Source organism: Hemitrygon akajei, chromosome 30 (assembly GCF_048418815.1).
Source record: "Hemitrygon akajei chromosome 30, sHemAka1.3, whole genome shotgun sequence".
Classification (NCBI taxonomy): domain Eukaryota; kingdom Metazoa; phylum Chordata; class Chondrichthyes; order Myliobatiformes; family Dasyatidae; genus Hemitrygon; species Hemitrygon akajei.
The window spans coordinates 7,242,519-7,260,868 of NC_133153.1; the positions used below are offsets into that span (position 1 = coordinate 7,242,519).

General features: G+C 42.3%; 1 protein-coding gene across 1 annotated transcript in view; it reads right to left on the minus strand.

Annotated features, from left to right (window-relative positions):
• The window catches only part of adam10a (ADAM metallopeptidase domain 10a), a 146,456-nt gene extending 130,318 nt beyond the window's left edge, over window positions 1-16,138 (minus strand). Inside the window, exon 1 of the mRNA XM_073032922.1 lies at window positions 15,943-16,138. Coding sequence (XP_072889023.1) covers window positions 15,943-15,994 — 52 coding nt within the window. The 5' untranslated portion in view covers window positions 15,995-16,138. The remainder of the gene's footprint in view (window positions 1-15,942) is intronic.
• Between the last annotated feature and the right edge of the window lie 2,212 nt (window positions 16,139-18,350).

Genomic DNA, 18,350 nt, shown 5'->3' on the forward strand with positions numbered 1-18,350 from the left:
ACTCTACAATTCCTTGAAAATGATAGCGATTAGCACCAAGCACTAACCATGGCTTTTTTTAAATCTTACTAAAGCCTGCATCATTGGGAATAGATATGAACATCCTCCTGGAATTGAAACAGAATTGCGGACCAGGCTTTAAACTACAATGATGAGGGGGGCTCCAAATAGAGGCTGTTTTAAAAAATCAAAGGATATACATAGGATGAGGGGGGAATTGGGGGGGTGGTGTGACAGGCTGAGGCAGAATATAGAATCAAAAAGTATGCAACACACAGAAAATCCAGGGTTAATAAAAAAGTCTTTATTTGAATGCATGCAGGATTAGCAGCTGGACACATGATAGGGTAGCAGTTAGTGTGATGCTATTAGTGCCAGCAGTCAATTCCTGCCGCTGCCTGCATTTTCTTCCCGTGGCTGCATGGGGTTCCTCCACAGTCTCCTGCTTCCTTCCATGTTCCACAGGCACACAGGTTAGGGTTAATAAAACTGTGTGCATGCTATGTTGCTGCCGGAAGCATTCTGACACTTCTAGACTGTCCCCAACTGTGTTGGTCGATGACGTAAACAACACATTTCACTGTATGCTTCGATGCACATGTGACAAAATACACTAATCTTTCTCTTCAATAATGTATGATTTGACACCACAGACAGCAACATACATAAATGATCTAAAGCTGTTACAGAGACTGATGGCAAGGTGGCCAATAATAGGTGCTCAATAAACAATAAGCTAACTGGACTTTAGTTCCACAACTTCCGTATTCCTCCCTGTATGAAGGAGGAATTATGAGCTGTTGCTGTTCTAGAATTCAGCGAGTTTTGAAAATTTTCAACCAATGGGTCCACTCACTCTGAAGTTTTTAAAAACCTTTGTGTGGACCTTTGGGTCTCAGTGATTTGTCCACATAGCTTCCCGAGTTTCTTTAAAGCTTTATTCCTTGTATGGGACTTCAGTTTACAAATTCCTCTCTGCTATTTGAAATTAGCCTATCTGTTATCATAAAGGACTACACTGGTGCACACCAAGGGTGTGTGCTTAGCCCACTGCTCTACTCTCTATATACACATGACTGTGTGGCTAGGCGTAGCTCAAATACCATCTACAAATTTGCTGACGATACAACCATTGTTGGTAGAACCTCAGGTGGTGACGAGAGGGTGTACAGGAGCGAGGTATGCCAACTAGTGGAATAGTGCCACTGCAACAACCTGGCACTCAACATCAGGAAGACAAAAGACCTGATTGTGGACTTCAGGAAGGGCAAGACGAAGGAACGAGAGAGTGAGCAGCTTCAAGTTCCTGGGTGTCAAGATCTCTGAGGATCTAATCTGGTCCCAACACATTGATGTGGGCATAAACAAAGCAAGACAGCGGCCAGACTTTAACAGAAGTTTAAAGCGATTTGGCACGTCAACAAATATGCTCAAGAACTTCTATAGCTGTACCGTGGAGAGCATTCTAACAGGCTGCATCACTGTCTGTTATGGAGGGGCTACTGCACAGGACCGAAAAAGGCAGCAGAAGGTTGTAAATCTAGTCAGCTCCATCTTGGGCACTAGCCTACAGGACACCTTTAGGGAGCGGTGTCTCAGAAAGGCAGCGTCCATTATTAAAGACCTCCAGCACCCAGGGCATGCCCTTTTCTCACTGTTACCATCAGGTAGGACAGGGATGGCCAAAAGTGGCGCATTAGATGATCAGAAGAGGCGCATTGCACCCCAGTGATAATAATAAAAAAGCCTACTCATGCAAAAAGTATTAACCAAAAACCGATTTGTAGAAAAAAAATCTATAACAGGAATTCAAGAGCTTAGAGCTAGAAATGGGTTTTGCTGAGGATAAATCTAAAACATAGCAATTATTTTTAGTGATTCTATTAATTCGTGCACAGCTTTTGGCAAATGTTATCTTCTTTCACATTAATCTGTTTTCAATTAAAAAAATGTTCAATGAGTCAAACTAGGAAAGAAGGATTTTTGTTCTGCAGTCGTTCCATAACTGTTCAATACACGTTTGATACTTGTTTGATCCTGAGGCGCCAGGCGTCTCCACCAGCGGTGCGTTGCAGTTTTTTGCCAGTCAGTTTACAATTGACACTCACACTCTATGGAGGTGTGCTTTGTTCTCACTTTGTGAACATTCGCAGTTTTGTACTTTTTCAAAAATTAAGCCTTGTTTTTACATTCAGTTACCCATCACGGTGTAAAAGCAGAAAGTGATAGTAAGTGTGAATTCAATGAACAGTGGGAAAATGAGTTCTTATTTATAGTGGGTCCGTCAGGAAAACCGTTGCGCATTGTTTGTGAAAGCACTTTCTCACATAATAGAAGGCATGATCTTAATAGACACTATAAAACACAACATCAGACTGAAATAGAAGGAAAACTGAAGCTAGTGCTTGGGTCTGAGTTACAGAAAGAATATGTGATTAAGAAAAAGGAAGAAATCAAAAGACGACAAAATATATTTGTTAAAAGTCTCATTCAGGTAAGTAGTGTTTATTTTGTTTTATATTAAATCAATATAGCATGTAAAAATGCTAAATACATCTATATTAACATATTTTTACAAGAATTGAATGGGGGTACAAGAGTTGTATGGCGCATCTGAACTCGTGCATGAAAAAACTGACACATGGAATGTAAAAGGTTGGCCACCCAAGGTAGGAGATACAGAAGCCTGAAGGCACACACTCAGCGATTTAGGAACAGCTTCTTCTCCTCTGCCATCCAATTCCCTTTTGCCAATCAACTTCCCAGCTCTTAGCTTCATCCCTCCCTCTCCTGTCTTCTCTTATCATTTCGGGACTCCCCCTGCCACTTTCAAATCTCTTACTATCTCTTTTTTACATTAGTCCTGATGAAGGGTCTCAACCCGAAATGTCAACTGTACTTCTCCCTATAGATGCTGCCTGGCCTGCTGCGTTCCACCAGCATTTTGTGTGTGTTGCTTGAATTTCCAGCATCTGCAGGTTTCCTCGTGTTTCCCTAAATGGACTTTGAAGCTTTGGACTCTACCTCACTTTTTTAAAATATTTCTGTTTTTGCACATTTTTAATAATCTATTAAAAATTGATACGTAATTGATTTACTTGTTTATTTACTGTTTTATTTTATTTTATTATTTTTTACTCACTCTCTGCTAGATTATGTATTGCTTTGAACCACTGCTGCTGCTAAGTTAAAAAAATTTCACGTCAAATGCCAGTTATAATAAACCTGATTCTGATTCAGACCTTCCATACTGAAAATACAAAAGATTCAACATTTCCTTTGCTTTCTTTACATATTCATCAGTCTTGTTTTCCTGAGGCTCCACGCCCATCTTAGCACCCTCTTTGCTATTTACATATCCATAGAACTTCCTACTGTTCTATTACCACAGGGTTCTGTCAAAATAAATCTCTCTTCAGCTTTTTGTACTTCTGCTGTTGGATCATACATACCTCAGTCTTTTGGCCTGCTACCAGCTCTTAGATAGATAGATAGATAGATACTTTATTCATCCCCATGGGGAAATTCAACTTTTTTTCCAATGTCCCATACACTTGTTGTAGCAAAGCTAATTACATACAATACTTAACTCAGTAAAAATATGATATGCATCTAAATCACTATCTCAAAAAGCATTAATAATAGCTTTTAAAAAGTTCTTAAGTCCTGGCGGTAGAATTGTAAAGCCTAATGGCATTGGGGAGTATTGACCTCTTCATCCTGTCTGAGGAGCATTGCATCGATAGTAACCTGTCGCTGAAACTGCTTCTCTGTCTCTGGATGGTGCTATGTAGAGGATGTTCAGAGTTATCCATAATTGACCGTAGCCTACTCAGCGCCCTTCGCTCAGCTCCCGATGTTAAACTCTCCAGTACTTTGCCCACGACAGAGCCCGCCTTCCTTACCAGCTTATTAAGACGTGAGGCGTCCCTCTTCTTAATGCTTCCTCCCCAGCACGCCACCACAAAGAAGAGGGCGCTCTCCACAACTGACCTATAGAACATCTTCAGCATCTCACTACAGACATTGAATGACGCCAACCTTCTTAGGAAGTACAGTCGACTCTGTGCCTTCCTGCACAAGGCATCTGTGTTGGCAGTCCAGTCTAGCTTCTCGTCTAACTGTACTCCCAGATACTTGTAGGTCTTAACCTGCTCCACACATTCTCCATTAATGATCACTGGCTCCATATGAGGCCTAGATCTCCTAAAGTCCACCACCATCTCCTTGGTCTTGGTGATATTGAGACGCAGGTAGTTTGAGTTGCACCATATCACAAAGTCCTGTATCAGTTTCCTATACTCCTCCTCCTGTCCATTCCTGACACACCCCACTATGGCCGTGTCATCAGCGAACTTCTGCACATGGCAGGACTCCGAGTTATATTGGAAGTCTGATGTGTACAGGGTGAACAGGACCGGAGAGAGTACGGTTCCCTGCGGCGCCCCTGTGCTGCTGACCACCGTGTCAGACCTACAGTCTCCCAACCGCACATACTGAGGTCTATCTGTCAAGTAGTCCACTATCCAATCCACCATGTGAGAGTCTACTCCCATCTCCGTTAGTTTGTGCCTTAAGATCTTGGGTTCTTGCCCCTTTGTATGACCTACTTTCAATTTAACATTTGCTGGAAGTTCTTTGTTAACCACAAATTGTGCCCCTTTCTTTTGGATTGCCTCCTTCTGATTAGACCAGTGATGTGCACAAGCTGTTTGAATATCTGCCACAGGTCATCCAAAGTAATGTAAAATGGTTGGTATGGTCTCGATGGGCCAAATACCCCATTTCCCACTCTATCCAACTAATGCAGGTGCCACACTGGCCCTTACGGGAAAGAGCTTAGAGTTGAAGAATGAGGTTTTGTAACAATTCTATAGTAATGGTGAAGCTACAGCAGAAATACTGGGCATTGTTTTGGTCCCCTTTCATGAATATAGTAACACTGAAGGCACTGCAATGGAGATTCACCAAGCCAATTCTTAGAATGAGAGGGTTATCCTACTGGAGAGGCACAAAAGGTGGGTGTGCATTCATTGGAATTTTAAGAATCAGGGTGACCTTTTTCTTAAAAGGGGCCTGATTGGGGAGATGTGATGCTTTCACTAGTAGCAGAGTAACAAACAAAGGTACTTAGCTACAAAATAAGGGAACACTCACTGAAAACTCAGGTGAAGTTACACACATCTAAAAGATCAAGGAATTTAGGATAAGGGAAATCAGGAAAGAGTTGAGGCAACCAGGTCAAGTTAAATGGCAAACTCTGCGATGGCCTATGCCTACTCCTAATCTGAGTTCAGCTACTCTAAACATCACTTGCCATTTCGCATTTGTTTTATGACAGCACTTAAATCATTATCCTACTCAGTGAAGACCCAGTGTCAAAAAAGGCTCTATCAATGCCAACTCTTAACCTTCTTTGTCGCAACATCCACCATAACTCCAACAAACTTTTTTCGTGAGTGAAGCTAAACTTCAGAATGAATGGGAAACTGTTCAATTTGGGGCAACCACACTCCAACACCAGGTAATCAAGCTACAGTACACAAAGTTTGAATTTACACGTCTATCAAGCTCTGCTTTAAATATACCCAATGACCTGGCCTCCACAGCTGCCTGTGGCAACAATTCCACAGATTCACCACCATCTAGTGAAACAAATTCCTCATCTCTGTTCTAAAGGGACAACCTTCTATTCTAAGGCTGTGCCCTCTTGTCCTAGACTCGCCCACTATTGAAAATATTCTCTCCCTTTTCAGGCCTATCAATATTCAATAGGTTACAATGAGATCCCACCCTTTATTCTTCTACCACCAACGAGTACAGGCCCAGACCATCAAATGCTCCTCATATATTAACCCTTTCATTCATGGGATTATTCTTGCAAACCTCCTCTGGACCCTCTCCACTGCCAGCACATCCTTTCTCAGATAAAGGGCCCAAACTATTCACAAACTCAAAGTACACTGCAGATGCTGTGGTCAAAATCAAGACGTACAAAAAAGCTGGATGAACTCAGCAGGTCGGGCAGCATCCGCTGAAAGAAGCAGTCAACGGAAACTATTCACAATACTCCAAATGTGATCTGGCTAACACCTTATAAAGCCTCAGCATTACATCTTTGTTTTTAAATTCTGATTCACTTGAAAGGAATGCAAACACCGCATTTGCCTTCCTTACAAAAAAGGTCAGGGATGCATGGGTCTATTTTTTTTGAACAAGGTGGAAGATGTAACTTGCAAACTAACCTTCAGAGAATCCTCCATGCACCTCCAATTTCTGAACTCATACCCCATATAGAAAGTTCCTTCTACCAAAATCCATGACCAAGCTTTCCCACACAGTCGTCCATATGTCACATGATTGCTCGTACTCCTAATATATCCAAGTCCTTTTGCAAACCCTCTGCTTCCTCAACAATACCTGTCCCTCCATCTACCCTTCCATCACCCGTAATGTGGCCATAAAGCCATCAATTCTGTCACCCGGTTCATTAACACGTGATAAGTAGCGGACCCAACATCTACCCTACAGAACACCACTGTTAACTGGCAGGCAACCAGAAAAGGCCTTTTTTCCACACTCTGCCTTCTGCCTGTCAGTGATGCTAGTATTTTTCCTGTAATACCATGGATTCCTATCTTGTTTCGCAGCCTTATCAAAGGCCTTTTGAAAACCCAAGTAATCAACATTCACCGACTCTTCTTTGTTTATCCTGCCAGTTACAACCACTACAACCGTTCACAATCTGAGATAGCTCTTCACACGTGAATCTATTGGAGTCATTTATTGTATCTGGTGCAGCTTCCTCTAGGTTGACAAGACCATCGCAGGGGACAATGGACCCGGGGGGGGAGGGGAAGACAAGAGAAAAAGAAGAATCGCTCTGTTCTTTGTAGCAGCCAGGAACTCCCAGTGCTAGTGTTGTCATTTCAGAGGACCTGTCCTGGGCCCAGCACACAAGCGCAATTATGAAGAAAGCATGGCAGCAAATCTACCGTCTTTAGAATTTGCAAAGATTCAGCATTAGATGTGTGGTGGAGAGTACATTGACTGGCTGCATCAGTCTGGTATGGAAACACTAATGCCCTTGATCAAAAATCCTACAAAAAGTAATGGATACGACCTAGTTCATCATGGATAAAGCCCTCCCCACCATTGCGCACATCTACACAGAGCGTTGTCGTAGGAAAGGAGCATCGATCATCAGGGACCCGCACTGCCTAGGACATGCTCTCTTCTTGCTGCTGCCATAAGGAAATCAGTACAAGATCCCCAGGACTCACACCATCAGGTTCAGGAACAGTTATTACTCCTCAAACATCAGGCTTCTGAACCAGAGGGGATAACTTCACTCAACTTCACTTACCCCATCACTGAACTGTTCTCAGACCTATGGACTCATCTTTAAGGACTCTTCATCTCATGTTCTTGATATTTATTTACTACTATTACTTTTTTTCTTTATTTTTGTATTTGCCCAGCTTGTTGCCTTTTGCACACCGTTGTCTGCCCTGTTGATGTGGTCTTTCATTTATTCTACTATGGTTATTGGATTTATTTAGTATGCCCACAAGAAAATGAACCTCAGAATTGTATGATTCTATAAATTTACTTTGAACTTTGATTTCTCCAACTTCCAATAACCACTTTATCCATGATCGATCTACAATGATTCCTTTTTCAGCACTTTCCGTCTTCCACCTTTCAGCTCCCAGCTCTCACATCATTCCCTCCCTCTCCTTCCTATTATCACCTGGATTCACCCACCAACTCAAGCTCCTCCCTCTACCCCAGCCCTTTATTTTGACCTCTGCCCTCTTTCTTTCCTGTCAAGATGAAGGGTCTCAGTGCAAAATGATGACTGCTCCTTTCTCTCCGAAGATTCTGCCTGATATGCAGAGTTGCTCCAGAATAAAAACACTTTTTCTTAAACCATTTGTCTACAGATTAGATTTGAAATGAAAGATCTAAAAAGTTGTATATTTTAATAGCATCAAGTTTTGACTATTTTCTTACACAATACGTGCTTTAAAACTGAAATTTACAGGCAGCTAGATCATGATATGTTGCGCTCCGCCCCTTTAACTTGACAATAATGCTGCTAATCTCCAACAAGAATGACAGCACATGAATAAAGACTTAGGCAAGATGAATCTAAGTCACAATTCTGCAAAGATTAGTAGACTGTAGCTAAGTTAAAGGTCAAGTGGATACAAGGGGCATTTCCCACTTTGAGGGAAACAATAATCAGCCAGGCAGGCTTATCGACATTTGTCTTCGAGTCTATTTGCAGTAATTGGTAAGTATGCTGGAAACAAGCCACCTTGCAGCTTTCCTGCTCAGGAAATGGCTTGTGCCAAATTTGAAATCAAGATTAAAGCAATAGAATAACTAAAAAAAAAATTTGCTTTTTTCAAAGTTTCCTCCAAAGATCTACTAGCAAATTAAACATTTGGGTGCATCTCCAATACAAAAGCATGCGTTACCCCATGATTAGTTCTTGATGTCTAATGAGATGAACTCCATTCATACTGCACAGTGACCAGACTAAGGAACTGGAGCTGCAGCTTGAGGACCTTTGGCTCATATGGGAGAATGAGGAGGTGATAGATATGAGCTACAGGGAGGATGTCACCCCTAACTCGCAGAAGGCAGATACCAGGGGGACTGTCAAGACAGGAAAAGGGAATAGGCAGCCAGAGCAGAGTACCACTGTGGTGGCTCCATGCAATAATAACTATACCACTGGGGAATGACCTACTGGAGGAAGCCGCAACAACCACATCTTTGGCACCGAGTCTGCCTCTGTGACTCAGGGGGGGGGAAGAGGAGTATAGTAGTGATAGGGGAATCCATAATTAGAGAAAGGAAATGACTGCATGAGTGAAGAATCGGTGCAGAGGGCTGGGTTTCAGATGTCTGGATCATTGGGATCTCTTCTGGGGAAGGTATGACCTGTACAAAAAGGATGGGTTACACCTGAACCCAAGGGGGACCCAGGTTTGCTAAAGCTCTCTGGGATGGTTCATAATAATTTGACAAGTGGATGGGAACCACAGAGTGATAAGGACGAGGATGGGGCAGTTGGTAAACAAGTAGATGCAGTGTGTAGTGAGACTGTGAGCAAGGTCAGGCAGATGATAGGGCAAAAGGAGAAGGAGCTTATGAGAACGATAGCACCTAATGGCGACTCCTTTGCTTGCATCTTCCAAAACAGCACTATTTCTATCTTTAATATCTCTATTTTTCCCATTCAGGGTTCTTTTGAAGACCCTGACCTGGAGTTACATGCTGACTTCAGTTCTTTGTGGGAATGGGACCCGCCTCAGGGTCTAACGACTGGCCGCTATTCGATATGCCAAGGACACGGCCTAGAAGACTAGCACGCCTTCAGGGTTCAGGGATTTCGTGGCTCTGGAGGCAGACGGACTCGAGGTCAGTGTTGCTGCAGCAAACAGGTGTGTTGTGCGTGACAGAAGATCGAAAGCAGCAAGCTGGCTGTGTGCCCAGAGACCCGAGTTCTTTGGGCACAGAGCTCAGAAGAAGCGATGCAACAAATTTTAAACATCGTGATCAGCAAGTTGTTTGTTATGTCTCCCCTCTCGCTGTGAAACGGAGACACCTCTTTTCCCTTTATTAGGGAGAGAGAGAGCCTGTAGTATGTCGAATTACCATAGGCTTTGGGGTACTGCAAGTCAGTGTCTTACTGATGCTTTGCTGCATGCTTGAGTGCTCGGTGGGGGGAGCCAATACTTTTTGCTGATGGGGGGGTTGTTGCTTTGCTGCTGTTTACACATGGGATGGGGAAGCTGGTGGGGGTGTACTTTGGGGTTCTAACATTTAACTGTCATTCATTCTTTAGGGCACTCCTCTGTTTTCGTGAGTATTTGTGAAGAAAAAGAATTTCAGGATGTATATCGTATACATTACTGACATTAAATGTACCTTTGAAAATTTCAGTCTGGGATGAATTAAAGAGCAACAGGGGACCAAAATTGAAAAAGGTGACGAATACAAGACTGAAGGTGATATATTTGAATGCATGCAATATACGGAATAAGGTAGATGATCTTGTCGCACAGTTAGAGATTGGCAGTTGTGAGCATCAGAGTCGTGGCTGAAAAGAAGATCACATTTGGGAGCTTAATACCCAAGGATAGACATTATATCGAAAGGACAGGCAGGTAGGAGGGCAGAGGGGCAAGGTTGGTTAAAAAAATGAAATCAAATTGTTAGAAAGGAGTGACATGTGATTAGAAATGCAGAATCCTTAAAGGTAGTTAGGAAAGTGCAAGGCTAAAAAGACCCTGAGGGAAATTATGTACAGTCTCTGAACAATAGCCAGGATGTGGGATGCAAATTACATGGGAAGACTGAAAAGGTATGTAAAAAGAGATATGTTGTGATAGTCATGGGGGATTTCAACATGCAGGCAGATTGGGGAAGATCAGGTTGGTGCTGGATCCCGAGAGAGAATATGTAGATTGCCTACAAAATGGGTTTTTTATATTGCAACAGATGGTTGAGCTCACTAGATGAAAGGCAATTCTGAACTGGGTGTTATGTAGTGACTCAGATTTGATTAGGGAGCTAAAGGTACAGGAACCCTTAGGATCATATGATAGAATTCACCCTGCAGTTTGAGAGGGAGAAGCTAAAAATCAGATGCATCGGTATTACAGTGAAATAAAAGGGAATTACAGAGGCATGATAGAGGAGCTGGCCAAAGTTGATTGTGAGAGGACACTAACAGGGATGATGGCCGGAACGGCAGAGTTTGGAGTTTCTGGGGGCAATTCAGAAGGTGCAGGAAAGATACATCCCAAAGATGAAGTATTCTAAAGGGAGGAAGAATCAACTGTGTTGACAAGGGAAGTCAAAGACAGCATAAAAGCAAAAGAGAGGACACATAGGGTAAAAATTTATGGGAAGTTCGAGGACTTGAAAGATTTTAAAAACCAACAAACATAACAGAAGGCAACTAAAAAAGCCATAAGGAGAGAAAAGATGAAATATGAAGGTAAACTGTCCTATAAATGTGTTTTCAGATTTATAAAAGAGAAAAAAAAGAGATGAAAGTGGATATTGGACCACTGGAAAATGATGCTGGAGAGGTAGTAAGGGGGACAAAGAAATGGCGAATGAACTTAAGTATTTTGCATCTATATTCACTAGCAGTATGCCAGAATTGCAAGAGTGTCAGGGGGCAGAAGTGAGTGCAGTCGCTATTACTCAGGAGAAGGTGCTTGGGAAGCTGAAAAGCCAAGGTAGACAAGTCATCTGAACTAAATGGACTGTACCCCAGGGCTCCGAAAGAGGTAGCTGAAGAGATTGTGGAGGCATTAATAATTATATTTCAAGAATCACTAGATTCTGGAATGGTTCTGGAGGACTGGAAAATTGCAAATGTCACCCCATTCTTCAAGAAGGGAAGGAGGCAGAAGAAAAGAAATTATAAGCCAGTTAGCCTGACTTCAGTGGTTGGGAAGATGCTGCAGTGTATCCTTAAGGATGAGGGATAAGGTCTTGGAGGCACATGATAAAACAGACCATAGTCAACATCATTTCCATAAGGGGAAATAGGACCTGACAAATCTGTTGGAATTCTTTGAGGGCATAACAGGCAGGGTCAACAACAGAAAGTCAGCGTATGTTGTTTATTTCGATTTTCAGAAGGCCTTTGATAAGGTGCCACACACGAGAGTGTTTAACAAGATAAGAGCCCTTGGTATTACATGGAAGATACTAGCACAAACAACATACACAAAATGCTGGTGGAATGCAGCAGGCCAGGCAGCATCTATAGGAAGTAGTACAGTCATGCTTGAATTTCCACCATCTGCAGATATCCTTGTGTTTGTGAAGATACTAGCACAGATGGATTAGGTGACTGGCAGGAGATAAAGAGTGGGAATAAAGGGAGCCTATTCTGGTTGGCTACCAGTGACTAGTGGTGTGCCACAGGGGTTGGTGTTGGGACTGTTTCTTTTCACGTTATACAATTTGGATGAAGGAACTGATGGCTTTGGTACGAAGACAGGTGGAGGGGCAAGGTAGTGTTGAGGAAGCAGGGTGTCCGCAGAAGGACTCTAACAGATTGGGAGTATGGGCAAATAAGTTGCAGAGAGAACAGTGTAGGGAAGTGAACAGTCAGGCACTTTGGTGGAAAGAATAAAACTGTGGACTATTTTCTTAATGGGGAGAAAGTTCAAAAATCAGAGGCTCAAAGGGACTTGGCAGCCCTCATGCAGGATTCCCTAAAGGTTAATTTGCAGGCGGTCAGTGGTGAGGAAGGCAAATACAATGTTAGCATTCATTTCAAGTGAACTAGAATACAAAAGTAATGCTGAGACTTTATAAAGGCATTGGTCAAACTACACTTGGGAGTTTTGTGAGCAGTTTGGGAACCCTTATCTAAGAAAAAAAGGTGTGCCGACACTGGAGAGGGTTCACGAGAATAATCACAGGAATGAAAAGGTTATCAAGGAACGCTTGATAGCTCTGCATCTGTACTCACTGTAGTTTCGAAAAACACGAGGGGATCTCACTAAAATCTATTGAATATTGAAAGGCCTAGATAGAGTGGATGTGGAGAGGAATTTCTTTAGCCAGAGGGTGATGAACCTCTGCAATTCACTGGCATAGACTGCTGTGCAGGTAAAAATATTTGGTTATTTAATACTGAGGTTGATAAGATTCTTGATCAATCAGGGTGTCAAAAGTTACAGGGAAATGGCATGAGAATGGGGTTGAGAGGGAAAATAAATCAACCACGATGGAATGGCAGAGCAGATTTGATGGGCTGAATGGCTAAATTCTGCTCCAATGTCTTAAGCACAGATAGTCAACCTTTACTTGGCAGCTTTTCCAAATAGCAAATCAATGGAGTACTTACAACTTACTCCAAAATTATAACCACAACTATAAAAGAACCATGCCCACAACGCCGTTAAGAAACAAACCAAATGGATAAGAGATAACACTGGCTGCAGTAGTTTCAAAATGAGTGCAACATTGGTCGGGCTGACAGATAACAATTATAGGGACTCCAAGCAAAGCCATTTACAGGACAAGTTCAGTGTGTTCAATTACTACAGCATGCACTTACTTAATAGGATTTCTGTTGACAGTATACTGAACATTAGAGCTTATCCTGTTAAAAAAATGAAGCACCAAATGACCTCAGGCACGAGACAGGAGAGCTGGAGGCAAGGGGAGCCATGAAAGGTGAAGAAGCATAAAATTGAAAGATGTTTTTTCAGTAATTAAAGTAAAAATGTTTTAAAAGTGCAGGGATCTGTCTGGCCTGCAATTGTCTAGAATCAAAGCAGGGAACAAATATTAAATTTGATTTTTAATCCAAGCAAAATATGTTGGATGCAAGGCAGTGTTAAACAACTTACGCAAAGGGCCTTGTCAACAGAATAATATACATTTAACCACATCTTTCAAAAGACAAAGACTTCTGCTGATGCAAACTCAATAGACGGACGCCTATTTATAACAATTGCGTAACTACACTGAGAATTCTCATTTGTAAAATAAATTCAACACAATGTGTTCTTTGAAATTTCACAGCAGGGGATTGGCGAGTTCAGCATTCATTCATTTGCCATCCTCTTACAAATAAGGGTAATGGCCAAGGGTGCAAGGTAAACAGGGAAATAAAATTATTTTCCTCTTTCTCAGGAAATAAATTACTTTTCAAAAATAGGTCTGAAAACTGCAGATAGCAATAATCAAGAAATATCAAAATTGGGGCAACCATTATTTCTATAAACACATCTGACAAAAAGAGAGACTGCAGATGCCAGAATCTGTAATAAAAAGAAACTCTGAACATGGGAAGAATTCAGTAGGTAAAAGAGCAGCTGGGGAAACAAAAGGTGAATTGACATCAAGTCAAAATCCTGCACAAGAGGAAAGAGGAAAGATTGCTAGTAGGAGCAATAAGCCTGTGGGAGTGGGGTGGAAATAGATGCTGGTAGATTAAAGCATATTAGGGAGGGTATGGGAAAGGGAAAGGAGAACTAGGGGAACAAGTGAGGGTGTGCAGGAGGAGCCAAACCTGAAGACTCAGAAGTTCATGCTTCTGGGTTGTAGGCTATGCAAGGGTGCTGGTCTTGTGAGCTGTGACTGGTCTCTCCCTGGCAATGGAGAATGCCAAGGAGAGGTCACTGTGGTAGTGGGAAAGAAAGGATGGACATGGCACAGAGGGACCATGAACCAGTCACTTACATTTCGTTTCACTAATGCAGAGATCTGTGCAGGTGCAAATTTTAAGTCAAATATCAAGTTCCTTGTTTTAAAGATAGCAGTAGTTAAGGAAAACTTCTGGCACCCTTGCCGCAAAAACAGAGCCATTAGAAAATTTTATTTCCCCACAATGAGCGGAAAGCTTAAGAAATGGATGGGAAATTATAACAGGAAACAGCAGCAAACCCACTGGTCCAATCATCTTGATGCAAGAGTTTTATTCTTGTTTGTGTTGCAAAGCTAATTTATGGGTTATCTGCAACTGTTAGGTGGAGTTCAAAAAATTCATTTCCTCTCACACACACACACAGGATAACTAAATACCCCACACTGTAATGAGATTTTAAAGGAGCATCACTCTGAAAAACTTACACAAAATTAAAAACTGATAACTGTGAAACCTTGTGAGTTGTGTCATTGTTCCTTTGTGTGAAACAAGATAACATGATTGAAAACTTCCTACTTTTGCCTGAGAAAACCCTTGGACACAGCCTAAAAGACATATCTTCACTGTGACTTTAAAGCATCTTACTTTTAAGCGTATTTATTATGATGGATCCAATTTAAATGGAAAGTCTCTTCTATTTGCGTAACAAATTTAAAAAAGGAACTGTAGCATAAAACAAAAATACTGCCACGCATGACAAGTGCAATGGAATAGCAGCCATTAACATGTGCTCCTGCATCCTCAACATATTATCCAGTGACAGCTACCAACAGCTACAATATTTTAAAATATATTGATATCTTCTCTGAAGTACAACAGGTCAACATTTTACAGATGAGCAAAAACAAAAATAAACAGGTCATTGGCATCAACCTTAAGAAACTCATCGCAGTTACAATGAAAAAGATTTTTTTTTTAAAGTGCCTTCTCAACATTTGTACACACACACACACATACACAATATTCGCTCCGCTTCCTGGAACAGTAAATGACTGCTCCAAGCTGGAAATCATCTCTGGGTGTGGACATCCACCACCGGCTGAGATGACCTAACCCTATGAAGACCAGGAGTGAAAAACAACCGTGTATGACGAACGGTCAGTGAATAGGAAACATCAGATTTGATCTTAGATGATTAGGTAACAGAAATTTTACAACTTCTTACGTTCCTCTGTAAGCGCGGAAGAATGGGATCCTCGCCCCTTAAGTAACGTTATGATCTGATATGAGTTTACAAAATCATCGGAACGAAAACCTCAGCAATCGCCCACATATAACAATACGTAAATCACACTCAAATGCCAACCAACATACACGAACGGTGCTTTCACCGAGCATGCACCTGCCCGGACCCCAAACAAACTGCAGTCTCGCTTTGTTTACTAGCGCAAGCCTTTACCTTACCACATTAATTAAAAATTAAAGCAGCACAATAGTCAACCCGAATCATACGTTAAATCCAGCTAGCGTTGCTCGAGTGAAGGAGCTAGGACTGCCGTGGCCGGGGCTGTGCTCTCGCCGAAGGAAGGCAGAGAGGCGCCGCCGTTTCAGCGACCGCGGGCCGAGATCAGCCGGCTCCGGCGGCACTGAGGGAACCACACGCCCTCCGACGTGGGTGAGGGGGCCGAGGGGAAAGCTCCGGCGCCCGGGTCGCTCGCCGGAGAGAACGCCGGGCTCCGGGCCGAGGCCGCAGGCTCTGGTAACCGAAGAGAGTGGCGCCGTACCCGGCCGCCTCTTACCCATCAAACTCGACGCCCAGCACAGCAGCAGCGCGGCTCTGAGCCACCGCATCGCTGGAGCCCGATTCCCCGGGGCCTGGCCCTGGCCCGCAGCCGCTCTGCCGGATCAGATCGCCGACGTCCAGCCGCGCGTCCTCGGTGGCCAGCCAGCGAGCGAGCGAGCAGTTCCTGTCTTCCTGAAAGCGCCGCTCCCCATCCCCTCCGCCCCCGCTGCCAAATAAGGAGCCCGGGCGCCCTTAAAGGAGCCGCGCCCTGCTCGCCAACTCTCCCTCCCTCTCTGCCCTTTGTAAACACTTTAGATCAAAACCCAATGACAGAAAATTGCATAGATCTCTAAAATTCGTTCGCGATAGCAGAAATAGGCCATTCGGCCCCCCATACTTGTTCTACCATTCGTAACTGATCTACTTCTTAAAATTTTACACCTCTATCTCTTTATTCCTTTATTAAGAAATCTGTTGATTCCAGCAGTGTGAAATCTCGCAGTGGCTGAGCCTGCACAGCCCTCCACTGTAGAGAAGTCCAACCATTCACCCACCACTCTCAGCTGAATCCTAAATGGCACATCCCTTATTTTGTGTCTGTGAACCCAAGGTAGGGACTCAGCAGTCAGTGAAACATCTTTCCCGTGTCTGTAGTCTCCAGCTTATTGAGTCTTTGATTCATTGCCAGCCCGATGAAAAGGAGAAGCCAGAGGGTGGAGTGGCGTGACGGGCTTTGGATTAAAACAATATTTCTGTACAGAAATATTCCATAAAGTTTCAGTATAGTTGGGTCTTCACCTTGAGCAGTGGATAACTTGTTGATGGAATGAGAAGCAAATCATTGATCATAAGTTATCATCTAAAAAGGCAAGGCTTGTACCTGCAGTGTTAGTTTCAACAGGCAGGATAGTGAGTGTTGATGGAATGGAAGAAGGAATCATGCTGTCCATGAGAGTCAAAGTCAAAGCAGATGAAAAGTCTTGACCCAATCCATGTCCCTCCACAGAAGCTGCCTGACCTGTTGAGTTTTTTCAGCAGCTTGTTTTCCCTCTGCTCCAATTATACTCCCCTCCCTTCCCTCTTTTCTCTGCAATCTTAAAATATAGTTTGTCTCCAAATGTATCCACTTCCAAAGGAAAATCATTTTCATTATCTTACCATGAGAGATCAGAGCTAAAATGACATCAGTCTTCACAAATGGCCATCACTTTCAACTACTTTCTGTCAAAGTATGAATGCCGGTGCAGAACCATCTAGAAAATTATATACAATTAACTCACCATATCTGATGCAAACTCTACAACAAAACAGATGGTGCTTTAACTCTTTAATTGGTTGCAATATATCTTTCAATTTCAACAAAATTTTGTGTAATAAAATAAATTCTTGTTGGAAACATGGCCACATCATGAAATCTTTCAAAAAATAATGTATGCAACTGTCCAGATCAAAACATTATAAATAAGATTTACATTATAAACTTTAAAACATATCAGTTTCCACTTTGTACTTATAAAAATAAAGCACAGAAATCATACAACAATGCAGTGTATAATTTAATATGTGAGTTATTGCTTGATAGGTGCAAGAAATATCCCGCATACTGAAACTTATAATTAAACAATGTCTTTAGAGAAGTTGAGAAGATTCACCATACTATCAAAGACAAATTTCTAAAGATGTACAGTGGAAAGCACTTTGACTGGTCGCATCAGACCTGGTACAGAAACTCTAATGCAGAGGAATACAAGATGCCACAGAGAGGAGTGAACACAGTCAGTTTCATCATGGGTACAGCTCAAGGACATCTACAAGAGGCAATGTCTCAGGAGGCAACATCTATCATCCAGGGCGCTGACCCTCCAAGCCATACCCTCTTCTCAATGCTGCTCTGAGGCAAGAGGTATAGGAGCCTGTAGACCCACGTCTTAAGGTTCAACAACAGATTCTTCCCCGCTGTGAGCAGGATCTTGAACTGACCTGAAAATCCCTGCGAACACCTCAGACTATATTTCTTTTTCTCTCTCTCAACTTGCACAAGTGACATTAAGTTTATTTTGTTGTGTAAGTTATGTATAGCTAATGCTATTTTAAGTTTATGCTAACTTGTTTGTCATGTTTGTAAAATATGATGCTGCTTGTGCAAAAAAAAGCTAATTGTTATTGACATTTATACCCTCTGTATGTGTGCCTATGACAACAATAAACCTGAACTTCACCTGAATTAATATTCATCAGGGTTTGGATGGGGTCACAATTTTAAATGAATATTTTAACTTTTATCCACTTAACCACTGTGCTTATAATGTTCAGTACACCCATTGTCAGATTGAGAAGATAAATATTATCTAGAATTATTTTGAAACCATAGTACCTATTGCATTTCTTGCATTTATATTCTAACCCCTTCTCTTCATTCCAAGA